Genomic DNA, 20,745 nt, shown 5'->3' on the forward strand with positions numbered 1-20,745 from the left:
AAGCTCATCTTTATTCTTTTTCTCTCTCACAGTTTGGGAAAAACAAAGCAATCTCATCTGTATGCATGTGAATGTGAGGAAAAGAATGGGAGGGTGGGGAACCAGGGAGATATTTTTCCCTGCTGGCTAGAAAACAAACGAGGATTGAGGAAGTAGGGAACTTAAATCATAATTACCTTGTCCTTCAGCAGGTAGTAGGCTGAGCACTTTGTGTGTTTCTAGGTTAGTCATTTCTAAAGCTTCGGGATCCCAGGTCACTGCAGAGAAACGAGAAAATGATGGACCGTGGAGGGCAACTGGAAGCGGACCTCCGCCTGCTTGTCTGCCCCAAGCACTGCTCCTGAGAGCCACTCTTGTTCAGCCTTTTCACCATCCTAAGGCACCTCCTTCTGCTTCTCTCTGCTTCTCAGTGTCCTTCCTACAGTTCTGCATCCACACATTTCTGTTTCCTTGCTCTGCATTGCTTCAGTTATCAGGTTTTTCTCCCCATCTCTTTTTAGGTCTAGTTTTTGGCTTTTAGGGGGTTTTTTGGTTTTTTTTTCAGGGATAATGTGTCATTTCTCCAATTACACTTTTTATCTTTCTGATTCTAGATCTCCCCCAGCCCAGGAGGTTGGGCCAGTCCTGTGCTCTCAGTAGTTTCCCTTCCCTCCCCATCAACATTATTTTTTTTTCCTTTTTTAAGGTCTTACATCAGAATCTGGTGCACTTCATGGGAACCTGAAGAATTCCTTGACTTCCTGTTTCTCTTCTGACCACGTGACTCTGCCCTAACTGTCGGCTGGCTTCCCTAAACCGTCACCTTCAGTAACACGCCCGGGAGGGACTCCTGTGCCACTCTCCCTTTTTAACTTTGTCCTTGAAAACTGACCAGAACGCTTTTCTGTGCTTTATTTCCCCACCCATAAAACAGAGTTACAACAGTTTGTGTCTGTGGCTTAGGTTTTGTGAAGGTAAAAATTCTTGCACAATCCCGTAATTTGATGGAAACTGTCAAACAACCTCGTGTCTTTGTCTTCCACACCTTGTTCTTTCTCATTTTCCCTCTTTCAACTGTCTCTGCTTCTTCTATTTCTACCTTTGCATCTTGCTGATGGAATCTCTTGTTACTTCTCTTTGTCCAAATTTGTTTCTTTTCCCAGGTCTGTTCCCACCTCCCTCTTTTCTGTCTTGCATCTCCAATGCTATGCATTATGTCTTCTCCCTGTCTCTCATCCTGTTTCTTTCCCAAGCCAGCAGTCAGTCACAAGTGCCATCTCTGAGACAGAATGTAATTTCCACATAAATGCACCAAATTAGTAAGCAGAATGGAGAACAGAGTGGGCCAAGAAAACTGTCCCAGGCACAGAGCTAAGCATGTGCAAAGACTCAGATGGGAAAGAGTAGTTAAAAAAAAAAAAAAATCAAAATTCCTGTAGTTTTATACAAAGTTTTGAAGTGATTGCAGGAGAGGCAGGTAGGAGACTGGAGCCATGTAAAGGAAAACAGATTTAATTCTTATGACAACAAGAAGTTATTGATTTAAGGTAGGAAAGTAATATAAGCCAACTTGCATTTTCAAACAGTCATCGAGTTGAGCTGGAGAAAATAGGGGTGCTGGTTCCTGCTTGAGGAAAGGAACAGCAGTGTCCCATACTGACACAGGGAACACCAGAAAAGGAGGCAGATTTGGCGTCAAGAAAGACGGTATGCACAATTGTGGAAGTATCTTGTACTGAGGTTCCTGGAAAAAATTCGAAATGAAGATGCCTCTCAGATCCCTGCAGAAACATATTCAGGCACTTAGATGAATGAGTTTAGAAGACAAGTGTAGGATAGAGATAAGATTTTTGGGATTATCAAGGTATGATGGGAATAGTCAAGAATGGCTGGGGGAAGCCCTTGGCCTCTAAAGATCTCACAGGGGCCACTTTGATAACTGAGCACACCGTAATCTGAAAACTCATTGCTAACATGTGTCACTCCTAGAGCCAGAAGTTGTTTCTGTGCAGGTCGTCTCTCAGTTCCTACAATGACCCCAACCATCCTCTCTATCCCTTGAATACAATGCTCCTGCCATACTTACTTTTCACTCATTCTCCTTTATCTCCCTCTCTTTGTATAACTATGTGCCTCTCCCCAACTCTTTCTATTTCTGAGCACTTTCCTCTCTGAGTTTTTCGATATCATGTTCTCTATCTTTTTATTCTGCACCTCTTTTGATTATTAAGCTAGCCTCATTTCTTCTGTGGTGATCATTTCCTTGTTTCTATCTGTTCTCCCTAGTTCTTAACATTCTATTACCAAGGTTTGAACCTAAAATTTAAATTTAAAAAATTTAAATTTCAGCCTTCTTATCTATTTTGTTCATCTTACATATTTCTCTCCTATATCATCAAACTTCTCTTCTTTTGCTCTTGACAAATGAACAGGGATCCTTCCCCTTGCCAGGTCTCTTTTGAAAGTTTTTCATAAGCATTTTCTATTTTGCAATTAAAATCATTACACCCATGTTCCTAGCTTGAAAACTACCTCTCTGCCTGATAACACATCCAACCTGGTAATAGTTACATTCCAATTTTATTTAGGTAAAATTGGCAACACTCCAATCTCTCTCCATATAATGACTCCATCTTTCTCCCTGTCTGCCTGTGTCCTGTACCAGTGGAACCCCACATGTTCAGAGCTCATCCTTCTTTCACTGCTTGAGTCTCTAGAGGAAAGCAATTAGCAGCTGAGCATAGTCTATGTGTATGTGATGGATGAATGGCAGGCAGAGAGAGGGATGGATACGTGGGTGGATAAGTAGTTGGGTGGGTGGATGTAGGAATAGGAAAGAATACAAAAGAATTGGTCTTTTTCTCTGTTGACAGGAAAGTAAAGCTTTAATTAGATAATGGGTCATTTAAATCCTAATTACCTTCTCCATCATAAGGCAGCAACTTGGGCATTTCTTCTGACTCTCTTCCTCCATCCATTTGTAGATCTATGAGTCCCAAGGACATTGAAAAGAGAAACAGGACCATGATGAATAATTGAGAGTGATCTGAACTCTACCTGGGTGAGGTCATGTTCAGAGTGTACCAGAGCTCTGATGTTTAGAGCGCAGAAGAACTGCTCCTTGGGAATAAAAGTATGTAGCATCAAACAACCTTCGCTCTGTATCATTGAGCACCTTGATAGACCCTCTCCCCCCTTCTCCTTCTCTCTCCTTCTCTTTCTTATCCCTCTGGCCCAGTTTCTGCACACTGCTGCATCTGCACCCTGAAGCTATTTGTGGATCTCTTTGGCTATGACTTTCTGTGCCAGACTCCTGCCACCCTGTATTTCTGTCTTTTTCTTCCTCCATCATGCTCTTGACATTTCTTCTCCATTGTCTTTCTATTTATTCTTTCAACTCAACTTCTCTTTGTTTTTCTTATACATAGTATTTCATTGTTCCTGTGCAATCCATGGTGAATAAGTTTAAAATTATCTTTCTTCCCATACTCCAAATTGGTAGTATTTAGATTCCATATACATTTAGATAAAATTGGGCCCAGTGAAAACAACTCCATTTGGTGCCCCCAGTCTACATATTTATTATTCTGTGCCCTTAACTTCTTCTCCCAGGAGACCCTTCATTAAGGGGCTTGGTCCTCCTTTCCCACTTGCTTCTACATACCTGGAGAAAACAACCAGAGAGGAAAAGGAAAAGTGCAAATTTATGCTGGAGGGAGGGAAAGGAAGCTTCACTTACATACAGACAGACAAACAAATTTGGTGAAGTATTTCGTCATTTCAGTCGTGATTACCTCCTCCATCAACTGGTAGCAGTTTGGGTATCTCTTCAGAATCACCTCCACTAGTCCCTTGGAGAGCTTCATGCTCACTGGAAACTGAAGAGGAACATGGAAATGACCAACAAGACATGGTGAGCAGGCCCTCTCAGAGTACAAGAAACAGACTCAGGGAGTTCATGCTGAATTCTATATTCAGTGCTCAACTGAGCTTCTCTTGGGTAAAAAAATACTATTGCTCCAAGTACCTCACCTAAGATCCCCCACAGCCTCGCTCTAGCTCTTTCCCTTTGTTTTCCCTCAGTCACCTCATTTTCTGTCACCATGCTATTTGCTTCTGCTCCATGAAGGACCATTCATGTCCTTGACTTTCTGGATTCCCTCTCAGTCCTTTGCTTCTTTTTGCTCTCTACCATTTACTGCTGTGGCTCTCTTTTTCCTTCTAGCTCTACCTAGATCTCTTGCATCCCATAGGCCAAGTCCCATCCTACCATCTCTTTCTGCTTTTCGCTGCTCTCACCAATGAATATATTTGTTGAATGAAAGTCTCCTGGCACCCAGCCCTGCTCCTCTTCCCTGCTACCTGCGAAGGCCCTGGGAAGGCCCAGGTGACCCTGGTTGCCCTGACCCTTTGTCTGTCCCACATGACCATCACCACACTGAGCCATTGAGGAATCTGCTCTGTCCACTAGCTTGACTAATTTGAACTGGTAAAAGACCCTTATATGCTTCAGATCAAACGATGCCTTGTTTGCCAAAGTTCTTTAAGGAATCACATAACATAATGCAAAATATTTGGCAAACATTATAATTTGGATTTGAGAGCAGGTGATCTAAAGGACCATGTTTCTTTTGAGGGTTTCCCAAAGTTAGGCGCACAATAATAACATTATAAACAAAGAGAATAGTATTTAGTTTTTTATTCTGTAAGGAAGAGAAAGGGTAGGTAAGTGTAAATTAAAGTCTTTAGTATTAGTAGATGCAAAAGGCATCCCCTTTCTTTATATATCTATACTAAAATATGCATTTAGGAACACTTATGTGACTCAAGAGACTTTAGGACACACAAAATCTTGTGACAATGGAGTGTGTTCATAATTACATGCCTCAGTAAACACCAGTCCTGAATTCAGCCGCCTGACATCCTGAAGCCCAGGACTGATGATCCCCCCTTTCTTACCTGGCTCATATCTCAATGGGGAGCTCAAGGCTTCCTGGGGCTCTTCTCCACCACAAGTCACAGAGCAGGCCTTGCTGTTCTCTTCAGAAAACAATGAAATCCCATAGACATCTGAATTTGTGACAAAATTCAGTCATCCATGATGGCCTTTGCCTTCAGATACATGCCAATGTCCCACAATTGTGGTGAAAGGAATCACCACAAGAAAACAATAAGAAAACCAAGAAAGTCTGAGAAACTGGAATGCCCCATTCTGCAAAACAACCTGACCTGAAGGTTAACTTTGCTTCAGTAGGTTTCCCTACAGACTGAGAAGGATTCGTTCTTCTGGGGAAATTTTCCTATTCTTACACCTCATTCTCTTCCTACCTCTTCCCTTCCTGTTTCATTCTGTACATTTTACCAATCTCTGCCTCTGTTTCTGCTGGTGTCTCTTAGAGCTTCCTTTCTCTGGGTGTATTTCTCTCTTCTCCGTTCCTACAACTTTGTCTCTTGCCTTCTGTGATATTGCTCTTCCTTGCCTACTCTGTCTCTCAAATGTTCTTTCTAGCTTTCTAAAAAAAAAAAAAGCCTCTCTGAGATAGTCTAATTTAAGCAGGATTTAACCAGGGGGTAGAGGGTAATTGGAGAGTAGTAGAACATGAAGACTGTTCTGAAAAGGCATTTGAGAAGGCTTGGAAATGAAAGAAAAAGTCAACAATTAAAATCATTGGGAAAGAAGGTCTATTCTATCTTGAATAGAGTAGGAGGCAGATGATGAGGCTGGGGAAACAGGCAGGTGGCTCACTGAGGGTGACCTTGGATGCCACTCAAAGAAACACTTATTTAATCCTCATCTATTAATAAGTGGGAAAATAATACAATCTTATTTTTATTTTCAAATGTCCCATCTACTTGAAATGCAAACAACCTATTTCATGGCAGCAAGATTAGGACGAGGAGATGAGAAGATGGCTGTTGCTCTGAGAACCATGACCGCGATCTGGGTTAGAGACTCAGGCTAGGCCAGGTGATGGGAGGACAGGTGGGAGATACTCTGAAAGACAATGACTGTTACGTGGGACATTGGCATGTATCTGAAGGCAAAGGCCATCATGGATGACTGCTAAGTTTCCAACTTGAAAAACGACAGGACGGTAGTGATTCCTCACTGAGAGCAGAGTGCTGAGCAGGGATTAGGTCCAGTATGCATAATGAAGATGCTGCTTTCAGATCTGGAACTGCCTAGTTTAAGGCTCTTCCAAAAATTCAAGTGTAGACCTCTGTCAGACCCCTTCTCCTCAGGTCTAAGATAGCCTGGGTGGAGATTCGATCTTGGGAATCATTGGAACATTCAGGGAGAGCCTGTTGCCATCTGAATATTTTGCAAGGGCCACTTTGATAATTAAGGACAGCTCCATCTGAAACTTCACAGCTAATGTTATCAACGCTTGTACCCAAAGATGCCTATACCCAGCTCTTACCTCAAACCTGCTGTGTCCCAATCTGTGCCTTTTTCCCTGTTATTCATTTTCACTCTCAACCTATTTTCCATCCATTCACCTTTAATTCTTTCTCCATGTGGTTGCCTTTGTACCTCTCCCTGACTTTTCCCATTTCTTGTTATTTATTTTCCTCTCCATCTTTCTTTTTCCAGATGCTTTTCTCTCAATTTTTACCTCTGATCTTTAAAATATTTTCTAAGCTTATCTGTTCTATGATATGCCTTATATTTCTCCCTTTCCATCTCTGTATCTCTGACTGTACCCTGACGTTCTGTCTGCCATTGTTATTTTAACTTTCATCTCCCTGGGATTTAATCCTCCAGGTTCCTGTCTCTCATCCTCTCCAAAATTATCTTGGGCTTTGACTACAGTGCCAGGGACCTCCAACTGGCTGGCTGCACAATGAAGGTTTCCCACATGAAACTGACATGTCCCATTATTTAGAAAGTAACCTAAATTGTTCTGGGAAAGTAATTGAAAATTATTCCCATCCCAAACTGGAATAGTAGAATTGTATGTTCAAAAACAAAAAACCTGGATCCATTCCTGTAATTTGTCATATATTACCTCCTGTCTACCTTTTTTAATTTCTCTTTCTATATTTTTCATCAACAGATACTCTGTCTACTCAGGAGCTCAGATTCCTTTTCTCATGGTCTCTCTCACAGCTGTGGGCAGCTAAGCGCATGTAGGGGAAGTAGGGCTAGCACAGGCCTAGAATAAGATAAAATGTCCCCTTTGCTTCCACAGGTCAAAAAAACAAAGACAATACAGATTTGATAAGTTAGGTGATAGTTACCCTGTCCATCACGTGGCGATAAGCTGGCTCTATCTTCTGGCCCTCCTACATTATTCATGTGGACAGGTGAGAATTCACAGCGCACTGCAGAAGGTGACAAGAAAGTTACAGAAAACACATATGGGAAGACCAGAGAAAAGACCTCTGTGTGCTCAAACTGAACTCTAATATTCAAGCACCAAAGACTCCACCAGAGGCCAAACAAGAGACTTGCTCCCCTTTTTCATTGAGATGCTCCTCACATCACTGAAAACAGTTGTGTAACCAACATCATAGTCTATATTTGAAAGATTTCAGGGGGTGAGGGAGGTAGAAAGAGGAGATAAAGCGGGGGTAAGTGGTGATGGAAGGAGACTTGACCTGGGGTGTTGAACAAACAATACAATAATCAGATGATGTGTTATAGAGTTATACACCTGACCCTATATAACTTTATTACCCAATATCACCCCAATAAATTCAATTTTTAGAAAGGAAATAAATAAAAGTGAAAGAAAGGAAAAAGGGTCCTATGTAATAGTAAAGAGCTTGGCCTTGCCAAAACAGTGGTCTGGTATCATCCTGGCTCTTGGAGATAACTTCTAAATGCTTGGAAATTCTCAAGTAATTGGGAGTGTCTTTGTTATTCACAGTGAGCTCCTTGGACCACACCTGGTAGTTTATGTTAACGAGATGACACAGGTTGGAGGCAGCCACACTAGACAGGTTTTCTGTGTGGGCCGGCCAGGTTGACGGGAGGTAGGGACTAGAGACTCAATTCAACCACAATTCAATCAATCATACCAATAAAAACTCTGCCCACCAAAGCGTGGGCGAACTTCCTGAAGTGGTGATGCGCACGGAATATTGTTGGCAATACTATGTGGGCATTGTCACACGTCAGTGTCAGGAGGGGAATGCATCCTGAGAAAAAGGGATGCTTTGAGGTTGGAACCTGTTGGAGGCCTTCCAGACTACACCCTCTGCACCTTTTGGCTAATTTTAGTGTATCTTTTTCCTATAATAAATGTAACTGTGAGTATAAAAAAGAAAGATTTGGAACATTTCCTTTATACCAGAAAACTCCCTTGTTCTTTGTGTTCCGGTCAGTTTCTACTGCAAGCAACCACTGCTTTGACTTCTATCACCATTAGCAAGCTCTTCCCTTCTGATTCAGTACTGGCCTGTACCGGGGCTCCTGCATACAGGGCCACTCAGCATGTACTCTTGTGTCTGTCTTCTTCTGTTCAATATAATGGTTTTGGGATTTTTCCATGTTACTATGTATACCAGTAGTTCATTCTCTTTTTATTGCTGATTGGTGTTCTACTTTATATCGTAGTTTATTTATTTACTCTCCTGTTGATAAACCTTGGTTCCAGATTTTAGCTATTAAGAAAAAAGCTACTCTGAACACTCTTATGCAAATCTCTGTGTGCACACACAATTTCATTTCTCACGCTTAGGAGTGGATTGGCTGAACCCTAGGTTAGATTAAGTTTATAAGACTCTGCTAAACAGTTTTCCAAAGTGGTTATATCACTTTACATTCCTACAAAGTATAGGAAAAAGTTCTATTTGCTGCATATTCTCGCCAACATATGGTGTTTTCAGTCTGATTTATTTTAGCAATTCTAGTGAGTGAATGGTGGTCTGTTGTGGTTTTAAATTAGCATTTCCCTGATGATTAATGACATAATATACTTTATGTTCTTGTTGACCATTTTTATCTTCTGCATGAAGTGTCTGTTCAGGTCCTTTTTTTTTTTTTTTTTTTTTAATCTGTGGTATATCATTTTATTATCTGTTCATAGGAGTTCTTTATATACTCTGGGTAAAACCTTTTGTCAGATATGTGTATTGCACATATTTTTTCCCAATATCTCAACTTGCCTGTCTTTTTCTCAATGGTGTCTTTGGAAAGCAGAAGTTTTTAGTTTTGATGAAGTCCAGTTTCCCAACTTTTTATTCTGTGACCCATGTTTTTGTGTCTTGCATAACAAATTTTTGCCTTCCTAAGTTGCAAAGATACTCTCCTGTGTTTTCTTCTAGAAGCTTCATAACTTTAGCCTTGACTTTTAAATGTGTGACCCAATAAGAATTATCTTGGAATGGTATGAAATAGGAGTAAAGGTTCATTTTTCCACATTCGTTCTGCCTCTTTTCATCTTTTTACACCTCATTCTACTTCTTTCCATTACTCACAGTTCTGATTCCAGTCAGGCTCCTGCTGCCGCCTCTGCCCAAGGAACTATTTGTTCCTCCATTCTGAGGGCGTCTCTCTCCCCGGCCACTCCTGCCACTCCGTGTTTTTGCCTCTGCCTTCCTCAAGGAGGCTTCCACCTCTTTCCCCTTCATCTCTTGTCTTTCCCCTCCAGTTCTCTCTCTGTTATTTGAGCATCCTACCCTCTCTGTCTCTTTGTGGTTTTCCCCTTCCCTCCTTTGCCATATAAACCAGGTCTACTCTTCTGCCCTATTTCAGGCTCCTTGGGACTTCCCTTCTGAGTTATGACCACATGACACAGCCCTTAGCCCCGTCCCTTATGTGCTGAAGTCACTCAGAATCATCAGGCAATTGTTGGACTGAGTCAGCTTTACCTGCGTCTTGAGATTCTTGGGCAGATTCATTTGTCATTTTCTGGGTTTGTATTGAAATATTTGGGTCGAGAGATGAATCCTCTTCCCTTGTACTCATCTGCTGTCCATCACTGTGATTCTCTTGGATTTCGGCTCCAGGTAGGATGGCATCTGAATCACATTAAGAATGTTGAAGAATTTGTTTTCTCCTTCCTTCATGACACACCTCTTTTACTCTTTACCAATATCAACTACTAATCCCTCTACTACCCCGGTCTCATTTCCCCTACCCTAGTAGTAGATGAATCTCTAAGCATATTTTCATACACTCTGTATTTTCAATGTACACTTTATACTTTTAACAATTTGTCTTTGTTAAAAAGAGTAAGTATGATTATTAAAATAGATCCAGATTTTATACAAATGTATTGCTACAGTTAAAAATGTATAATACCTGAGGTGTACAAATTAAAGGATACATATTAATGGCATTCTACAAAGCTGGTTGTATTCTTATGTTGTTTTCTTACATTGGCTATTTCCAAAGCAAAAAAATCAACATTTAGCAAGTGAATAAATGTATTGTAGACCATTTGGCCTGATGATGGCTTCTTCCCGGGCTTAAAGGCTGTTTCACTCATGCTACTCTAGTCTGAAAAATAATTTTTTCTTCAGCAAGTGTGTGAGGGAAAACTAATGTCTAGCTGTTGTAGTCAGATATACATTGTATTAACTGTAGTAAGCATTTAGCAATTACTTTGTGCCGTGAATTATTGGGCCACTCTGTGCCACAAATTAAGTACTTTGCATAAATTGAGTTATTTAATTCCTACAACAACATTATTTTACATATAGCTACAGATATAGATTTATAGATGAGGATATTTGAACACGGAAATTAAGTAACTTGCCCAAGTAAGCAAATGGTAGGGCCAAGATCTGAAGCCCAGCAGTGGGGCCTCGGCGACTTTACTCTCAGCCGGTGTGAAGCAGAAGGTGTGAGTCCTAGACAGGCTGATACTTAGTGGTGTGGTCTGCACACATCACTAACTATCCTCCCTCACACCTCAGTTTCTTCTCCTGAAAGACAGGAATAACAAACCCCCTATGGCAGCATTGCTATGAGGATTAAGTGGGATACTACTCATAAAGGAGTATCTGGTTTATAGTAATTTTACAAGAGACCACAGTTTTCAGTATTAATGTCTTATATACGTTATAACTTAATGATTAATTGTTACTAATAATATAAATGAAAAGATGGTTGAAAAGTTAGAATTGGTGGTTACTGGTTACAACCATACACAGTTCATATACGAGCATTAAATGAGTTGTTCTATGTGAAGCGCTGATATTATGCCTAGCGGGGCATAAAATTAGGTGTTGTTTCTATCGTCACTGTTAAAATCATTACTGCCCTTTATTCTCTTCTCCCATTTTTACTCCTCTTTTCCCCTCCCTTCTTTTCTGCACAGCACCGCTCCTTCTACATTCTTTTCTACACACAATTACCGCTCACTCTCTTCCTCTCTTTTCTCGTATTATGAGTAACATTTACAACATTTCTTCCTTTAGACATACCAAAGGCTTCCTTTTTGGACTTGTTACAAAGGACCAAACCCCTACTCCTTCACAGACCCACTGAATTCCTAACTCACAACTACAGCCGTCACTTCCCTCTTTAATACTGTCTTATGGTCTCAGCAAGATCTTCTCCCTCGGGTGTATGTATGTTCCAGCTTCTGAGGTGTTACATCTGTCTGAAGATATTCTTAGATTCCACACCCGGTTGGTTAATTGGGAACCCACGCAACCCGCCACTGCTCTGGCTCCCCATCTCCTCCTGCATCCCCCCCCACAGGGTACACCCCCCACTCAGGAGCTCAGTCCCCTGATCTGTGATCTCCTTTGGTCTTAGTAGATGAGGAAGTAAGTTTCTATCAAGTCCTAATTACCTTGTCCACAGCTTTGTTGGGAGTTAAGTATCTCCTTTGTCTCTTCATCATCAGTAGCTTGGGAATGGAGGTAGTCATGGACCACTGAGAAGAAGAAAGAAAATGCAATTAGAGGTCTCAGGCAGGGACGGGGAGCTGCGCCTCACAATGACACTTCCAGATACGTTCCGGACTCCAGCAGTTCAGAGGGAAAACTTCCAGCTCTCAGGGAATCTTGGGCTTTTGTGGGTCTCCCATGACCTGTGACTTGATGTGGCTCCTGGAACCTTATAGCTATTCCACACAGAGTTGCACATCTCAAGGTTTAAAAATGACACACAGCGGACACGTTGAAAATCATGGTTAAACCCCTTCAAAATGATCAGAGAACAGTGAAAGCCAATTTAAGATAAATAGTATATGCGGAATGTGTTTTGTAAATTCTATATGCAACAGCAATAGAGAAGAAGCACAGAGGTTTGATTTCTTCAGCAGCAAGGTAATGTTTATAGAGAAATAGACCTACATTTAAAAATAAAAGAAAGCCCCAACATCTTTAAGGATGGAGAATTTTTTTTAAATGAAGGAAAGAAGGAGGGAAGGAAGTAAGGAGATCTTGGGTCAGGGAAGATAATCTGGTAACAAACAGACATAAAACTAAAAAGAAACTAGAATGTCCCCAGGGTGAAATGAGGGCGAGGGACCCAGGAAACAGGAAAGTCACTTTCTCTAAGGCACAATCAGGAATGAATCTTTTCTTAGAGGCACAAACAGGAAATGACTGTACCACCGCTGCATCTGTGACCCAGGAAGTGGTAACCAGAAGTTCAGGAAACCAACCCAGGGCACCCTACTTCAGAGCTGCATGTCAAGATGACTCAGAAAACAGATAAAAAAGCCAGACTCCCAAGGCGTGAGAAAAACACCCAAACGATGCAGAAAGATGCCCGCCTAGAAAGACAGGTAACTGGAGCAGACTTTCGGGGTGTAAATCCCATGGAGGAGTCAGGGCACTAGTCAGGGGTGAAGGTAGACAGGACCTATCAGAACAGCGAATGCATCTGCCATGCTGAGGACAGGTTGACTTCATGTCCAGGCAAAGTCTGGAGGAGGACACGGCGGGTAAACGCTGGGTGGGTCGGCAGTCCGGAGAACATAAAGAGGGTCGCCAAGCACAGGCATTTCACAAATGAAGGGCCTTCTTCACACCTGTGTGCCACCCTTCCAAAAGTGAGGCTTTAGGCTGCTGACCCTCAGCACCCAGGGATGGCAGGTTCTAGAAGGTACCAGCAGCAACCTCCTCTGGGGGCAGGCGGGCAGCTGCACTGGGCCAGGCAGTGAGCCGTGCTGTCCCAGCCCCCCACCCCGGCAGTGACAGTGAGCACAAGGGGGAGATCATCCCTGCTAAGGGTCCCCTGTGATGTGAGCGCTGGGCCCAAGGTTGGGGTGCCCCCCAGTCCGTGAAGAGGATTAGAGCCCCTATGATGTAGGTGGTAAAGGAAGCCACCATTCCATTTGTACCCATGGCCCCGGGACACCCTTGACATTTGTGACAAGCCTTTGATTTCTTTATCCCTTTCTCTGACTTAGAAACAGCACAGTGTGGAAATGAGATGGCTCCTATTATAATCAAGATGTGGTTTTCGCAAACCAACACATCCCATTCTTTACATTGACTCCTTTTACTTTTTCTCTGTTTAAAAATCATTAACGCTTCCTTATTTCCCAAGTAATAAACATCCAATTCCTTGGCACAGAGTGTTGGACCCTCAAAAATTCCTTCCAACTTTCCTCTTCGGAATTAGCTTCTTAGCTCCCTCACCCACGCTGTATTTGTTAGCCACAGAATACTTCAGTACAGCTTGTTTGGCTTTCTGTAGCTTTCACCGGCTGCCCCGGCCGCAGTGTGTGGGTAGGTACTGATGGTCTCTTCTGACTCCTCACTCTTTGTTTGCAGAAATAAGTTAGCACAGCAAAGCACTTAATGAAAAGTCTTCTGACCCAAAGGGAATCTTTTCATTTTTAAACATTTCTGCAAACATCAGAGAGGGCTTTCTTCTTTGCTACAAGAGCAAAATTCGCTTCTTGCCACCGCCCCACCCCCCCCACCCCCGAAAAAGTGGACTGAAATACTATGTTTCTTAACACCAAATTCAGGTCCCAGCTGAGGAATCATTTGTGGGACTGCTTGGTTAGCCTCAGGTCATGTACACTGTCTTATCTCATGCCTGCCTCACAGTAGTCCCTCAAAATAACTGCCAAATATTAATGAAGAGTGAATGAATGAATCAGTGAATGAAATGGGCTCAAATCCCCCAATGTCATAGAAAGCTATAATTACCACTTTGGAAGCTTCTGAAAATCTCAAGTAAAGCAGGATAGGCGTTGAGGTTGACATTGCTGAACAATGCATCCAGAACTGTCTTGTCAAATGTCTTCTCCAGTTCACTGAGAATATTATACGCCACTGTCTCCACGGGGACCAGATTTCTACAAGCTTCTTGAAAATGCTTAAAGATATTGAATGGAAAATTTTGTAAATATGCACTTATGAGTCATAGAATATTCCGATTGCAAGTAAACCATCTGTTTTCTCACAAAATGTTACAGTGTTACACATATTTAGATGACCCCTTAAATGTTCTCCACAAGACACATAGACTTCATGCACCCTACTCTTTGACATTGATTTACACTGAGAGAGCTACTTTGAAGAATAAAAGTGGGTTCAGAGTTGAATATTGTGTGGGGGCCCGAGGAGTCTGGCCAAGATGCTTCACAAGTGGCCTGACTGGTAATGAGCAGCCACTTTAGTGACCAGACAATTCCCCACCACCCTCCACCCAGGACTGATCTGGCTGGAAGTCCCAGGAACCCAGTCTCCCCTGCTGTGGACCTGGCCAAAGGGCAATGAAAATTCACAGATAAGGAGAAGACTTGTCCTCAATATCCTTAGGAAGACCCACTGCTCAGCTCTAGCTGCACTATAGGGCTCCAGAGATGTCTAAAAAACAAGAAACGATTTGGAGAGAAAGCAGCAAGCATCTGCTTTCAAATTTATCCTAATGTGACCCATCTTCCCTGTGAGTTTCAATAATCTCAGGTTCAAGTGCGTAAAATAAGAGGGCTTTGTAATGTAATGTTACCAAACTCACTTACGTTAATTATAGTTATCCGTGTCGTGTTGCATGGCTATACCTAAGGTGCTCTGTACCTATGGAGCATTCCCGCTTCCGATCCTGCCACGTCCCCATCCCCCGTCCCTCCACCAACATTCACTACAGAAGGAGGAACGCTTTCTGTGGCTCTGCTTCGCCTGTCGCCTCCTAAGGTATAGGACAGTGAAGGTCCACACAGGGGTTTGCGGCACCCTGAAGTTTGCAATAATACAGTGAGGGGCTGTTTAGCAGGAGGAAAGTCTCCTCACTTACTTCATACATCTGCTCAGGGAGGAAGCCTTGGTCTCGGAGGCCCATAAAGAAGGGAAAGGGCTTCGTTATTGCACTTGCAATCTCCACCTTATTTTCTTTGAAGAGCCTGAAAATGAACTCATAGAGAAACTGCTCCTCCGGGTTCTGATCCTCTGGGTTCTCTTCCCCATTGGGCATCCTGAGAAACAAAAACATGATGTGAATGTAGACATTGGGTTTCTAAGAGGTTTGTGGGGGTTGGAAAATTTTAGACATGAAAGATAGTCCTCAGAGGACCAACATATGAAAATAGTGTCCTTCTGGAAAGACCAGAATAAATGAAATTTATTTATTTAGAGAATAATCAAGGGTGCAATAGAAGAAAAACATTGAGCTTAAGAAAGATTTGTACATAAAAGTGAAAGAGTTCACCCTGTGCTAATCAAAATTACTGTAAAAAGACTCACCTGAACCCTTTAAGGAAGACACTGAATTTTTACATGTTAAAATCTTTACAGGAATTGATATGATATTGCAATGGTTAATTTTATGTGTTAATTAGGAGGGTGTTTAGGGACAAGACTAATATTTAAATTGGTAAACTTTGAGTAGCAGTTTGCCCTCCATAATGAGGGTGGGCCTCATCCAATCAATTGAGAGCATGAATAGAACTAAAAGACCAGTCTCTCCGAGTAAGAAATCCTCCAGCAAAGTGCTTTCAGTCTGGATGCTCCATCAGCTCTTTGGGGCTCCAGCCTATGGACCCACACTTGCAGATTTTGGATTGCCAGCCTCTGTGTGATGTGAGCCAATTTCTGGTAATACATGTTTCAGACCTCTCTCCCTGAGACTGTGTGTGACCCCTTCAGGTATCGCCAAAGTAAAAACTCTTTTCATAACAAATACAAACGTATATTTTCCCTTCCTGTCTCTCCTTCTCTGACAAATGTATTTTCCAGAGGATATGTGGCCTATGGTATCACAACAGATTGAATGCAAAAGCAGAATGTAAAATTTACCTGTCTTTTACTGAACCAGCTAGTAAAGGGCTTGCAGAAATGTAAAGCACTGTTATCTCCTTAATAAAATTTATTTTATTTTGAAAAACATAGTTATTTTTCATAAAACGTATCATTTATGTTAGCAAATAATGAATTTGGGAGGGGGTTTTGGATGAATAAATAAAGATGTTTAAGTGTTCAAAGTTTTAATTCCTATGTGGTAAACATTAATAGATATAACCCACATGAACAAAGGCTAGCTCTTTGGGGCTTTCAGTGATATGGAAGTATATATACAGAGGGGCCCTGAGTCCAAAAAATTTGAAAAGCACTGTTCTAGAAAAAGAGAATATAATAGTAAAATTATAATAATTTTAATGTAAAACATATTAATTCATATTAAAATTTTAATTGAATGGGGCAATTTTAAAACTCAATTAAAAATGTTTTAAACAATAAAAAGTCAGTTAAATGACTCATTTCAAAGACAGTAAACTCAACTGACACAGTTTCACAGGAGATGCTATCAAAGAAATATATATATCAGAAAATTAATTAGAAAAACTAAGGGTAACAAATAGAGCCAAAATGAGACCATAAATCTTACCAAAAAATAAGTGTAGAAAAATATACTCGGTTATTTTTAATCAGAAAATGCAAAGAGGTATAAGATATAAAAAAAAGTGCAGCCCTGGCTGGTGTGGCTCAGTGGGTTGAGCGCTGGCCTGCTGACTGAAAATTCGCCAGTTTGATTCCTGGCCAGCACTCTGCCTGGGTTACAGGCCAGTCCCCAGCTGGTGGTGTGCGAGAGGCGACTAATCTATGTTTCTCTCGCTCTCTCTTTCTCTCTCCTTTCGCCTCTCTAAAATAAATAATTAAAATCCTTAAAAACATAAAATAAAATAAAAGTGCATAAAATTCATAAGCAAGAAATTGTAATGGGGTGCGTTAAGTCTATCCCCAAAGGGGAGATTTGTAACAGGGTCCAGAATGTGGGGCATCCAAGAAAAATATGGGATATTCTCTCATCCCCCCCTACCGCCCCACGAAGCGGGCCACCATGAGGGGTGGGAGACAGGGAGCAGGGCCATTGAGAGTTACTTTCGTGTCAATAACAGGCCAGCTTCATACCAAACACAGAGCAGGGCCATGGGGAGTCATTGTGCATGTCAATTACAGCAGGAGAGCTTCAGACCTCATATGCAAAGACGGTTATTTTGCATCTCAACAAGGCTCACCAGGAAGCTTTGCATAACTTTAATGCAGGAGGTAACGGGGAAGGAGTTATAGGGCCTGCGTGGGAGACTACGGGACGCAGACACGGGGAACAATGTGAAGCCCCTGCGGGAAATAGAGGGGAGAAAGGACCCTTGCTAGTGGGCCATGAGAAGGTGCCACGTGGTTTTGGATTAAGAGCTGGAGATCGCGGCAACGCAGAGGATGGTGCTGAGAACCGCGAGAGGCCTGCCTAGCCGAGCCCCGGGCTTCTGTTCTTTCTCTTCTGAAGGACGGTACCCCTGACTGGCCTGACTGACCCGACTGGGCAAAGCGGGGAAGGCAGGACTGTGTGTGTCGATGGGTGTTTTAAAGAGATTTTGAGATTTAACAGCAACCTTTATCCATTATTCAAAACCTGTATAACTTTTGAATAAACAGTTCCTTTCCTTTTCACCAAACTCTGCCATTAAGAGCCATAATTTCTAAGGGCGGCGGGCAAAGGACCTAGACCAGGGACCCAGGGAAGGGGGGTGTCGTTTCAGTAATAGTATCTGCCCCCCCAACGGGTCCAATATTCTGTAACAAAACTTTGTCATTTAAAACAGATTAAATTATCATCTTAATCTATAAATGGGTAGAATAGAATCTAACTACAAAAGATGCAATAAAAATAAAGTCAAATTAAAAATGTTAAATTTAAAAAGATGGGCAAGTTACATCAGACAAATGCAAATAAATTAGGAAGCAAAATTCACAATATTTGTATTTTCAAAGTAAAATTTAAGACTACAAATAGACAAACTTAATGGTGATTAAAAACCACTTTACATCTTATTCTTAACTCCTAAAGTATTATTTAAAATATATATGGTAAGTTTTACAAATTAGTAAAATATATTTATTAATAATCCTTAGTCTTAAACACACAAGAACATATCAAGTATTTGGTCTTGAATTAATCTAAATAAATAATAAGGAGAAAGAGAACAGTTACGTGTTCTGGCAATAAGATCATATTACAACAAGATTAAATTTTAAAACAAAAAGAAAGTTTTTTTAAAGAAAAAATCTAAATATAGAGAGATATTAAAAGTTTGCTAGACTTTTGGTTTCAGCCCTGACATGCAACTACCTTGGAAGTCATCACTTTTATCCTTACAGAAAGAAACAGCTGAACAAACTGAAAATCAATGATTCTTTATGTACCTAGAGGAAAATTGAGGTCACAGGGCAAACTACCACCCCAAAATCTCTATTGATAAGCACATTTGGAGAGTCACAGATAAGATCAGCTACCAGAAGCAAAAGTCACTAGATCCATAGACCACTAGAAACACTTCAATGTAAGTATGATGAATTGCTGGAAGCTGATTGTTGATTTGCATGACAGTGAGAACCTTCTGTGGGTTTTACCTCCAGGAACCTCACCAGGTACTCTGGTAAAGAGCCAAGATAAATCCCCTGTGCTTCTGGCAGGAAGATGGAAAAACAAAACCTTTTGGAACAAGCAGGCCACCCTTCATAACAAAAGCCTACTCCCCAGGAAAAACACTTTACCCAAGACTTACCTGACCCAGGGGAAGGGGGATTACCAAAATCCAGGCCCTTCCAGCATTTCAGTCTCCCCCAGATGCTGCAGGGAGAGGAGATATAGCTATGACATCATTCTAAAAGTTTCAGTCCAGGGACACAGTTCCACTAAAAGACTGAGATTTAATCATAAGATTATAGAATGTTTTTCCTCTCTCACCCCTTACCACTACACCAACAGGGCCGCAATAAAAATAACTGTGGATTAAGCTGAAAATGCTGCAAGGCTCAACTTATAAAAGAGTTCTTAGAGAAATCCAAAGAAAAAAGGGAAGACAATGACACAAATACTAGAAGAATTTGAAGCCTCTGGCATAAACAGGTAGAACAAATATTAAACATGGCCCATCTCCTAGCCTGATTAATATAGAACTTCACATCAATCACTCACTTGCCTCAGTTTCTATTATCTGATACATTACATTTGGCTTTCAAAAAAATCACAGGCCATACTAAAACACAAGAAAAAACACAGCATGAGGAGAAAAAGCAATCATCAAAACTAGACTCAGACGTGAAAGATTTTCCAGTTATCAGCTAAGAATCTAAAATAACTATTACTAAATAAAATATCAAGGCCTCTAATGGAAAAAGCAAACAACATGCAAGAACATAGGGCTAAGTAAGCGAAAATATGAAAGCTCAGAGAAATAGTATAAAAGAAAATGCTAGAAATCAAAAACACTACAAATGAAAAAGAATGCTTTTGATGGGCTCATCAGCAGATTGGACATGACCAAGGAACAAATCAGTGAGTTAAAGGTATGTCAATGGAAACTTTTCAAATTAAAATGCAAAAAAAAAAAAAAATGGGGTGGGGAACGATCACACTATCTAAGAATAATGAAAGAATCTCAAAAAGTGTAATAGATATATAAGTAGAATACTAGGAGGTAAAAAGAAAACAGAAGAGTGGAAGTAGTAACTGACAAAGTTTTTTTCAAAATTAATAATAGACAACAAACCACAGATTCAGGAACCACAATAAACACCAAACTGGATAAATATCAAATAATTTGTATCAAGTCATTTCATATTCAATGCAAAGGACAAAAACAAAGAGAAATTATTGAAAGAACCCAAACGAATAAGGAGAAAAACCTTACCTTATGGAAAAACAAGGATAAAAACTACATCAGAATTTTCATCAGAAGCCATGCAAGTAAAGAAAGTGATAAGAAAAACACCAATCTAAAATTTTATATTCTTTGAAATTAACCTTCAAAGTGAAGAAGAAATAAATATTTTTTCAAACAAACCAAAAACTAAGGTAATTTTTTCCTTGAAGAATTACCCTGAAAGAAATGTTTTTAGAAATTCTACAGGAAGAAGAAAAATGATATGGATCAAAAGCTCAGATCTACATAAAGCAAGGAAAAACATCAGAAAATAAATAAATGTAGGTACCATCATTTTTTTCCTATTCTAACTTGATTTAAGAGAGAACTGATTGTTCAAAGTAACAATAGCAACTATGTGATAACAGCATATGGATAGGTGAAATGACTGGCAATAGTGTTAAAAAGAACAGGAGAAAGAATTTGTTATACCTTATTATAAGATGCATGTACTAACCATGAAGCAGTACACTATTTAAAAATGGATATGACTAGTTGTAAATATTTATTGCATACTCTTTGGAAACCAATAAAATGTTTTAAATAAAGTAAAAGTGGTATAATGAGAGATGAGAAAATGGAATCATAAAATGCTCAATTAAAATTAAAAAAAGAAAAGGGAAAAAATGGAAACAAAAAGAAGTACAATGAATAAAAACATAAAATTGTAGATACTAATCCAACTACATTAATAATC

At 40.6% G+C, this 20,745-nt stretch overlaps 1 protein-coding gene across 1 annotated transcript in view; it reads right to left on the reverse strand.

Moving 5' to 3' along the window:
* LOC129080577 (nuclear body protein SP140-like protein) overlaps positions 1 to 15,397 on the reverse strand; it is a 55,015-nt gene extending 39,618 nt beyond the window's left edge. Inside the window, 10 exon segments of the mRNA XM_054586113.1 lie at positions 177 to 257; positions 2,900 to 3,032; positions 3,727 to 3,857; positions 4,939 to 5,057; positions 5,445 to 5,448; positions 7,222 to 7,305; positions 9,799 to 9,948; positions 11,733 to 11,816; positions 14,053 to 14,221; positions 15,143 to 15,397. Of these exon segments, the coding sequence (XP_054442088.1) occupies positions 177 to 257; positions 2,900 to 3,032; positions 3,727 to 3,857; positions 4,939 to 5,057; positions 5,445 to 5,448; positions 7,222 to 7,305; positions 9,799 to 9,948; positions 11,733 to 11,816; positions 14,053 to 14,221; positions 15,143 to 15,397 (1,210 nt within the window).
* Between the last annotated feature and the right edge of the window lie 5,348 nt (positions 15,398 to 20,745).

This window comes from Pteronotus mesoamericanus, unplaced genomic scaffold, assembly GCF_021234165.1.
Source record: "Pteronotus mesoamericanus isolate MK-2021 breed Mesoamerican mustached bat unplaced genomic scaffold, CSHL_Meso_final contig_90, whole genome shotgun sequence".
Lineage (NCBI taxonomy): Eukaryota > Metazoa > Chordata > Mammalia > Chiroptera > Mormoopidae > Pteronotus > Pteronotus mesoamericanus.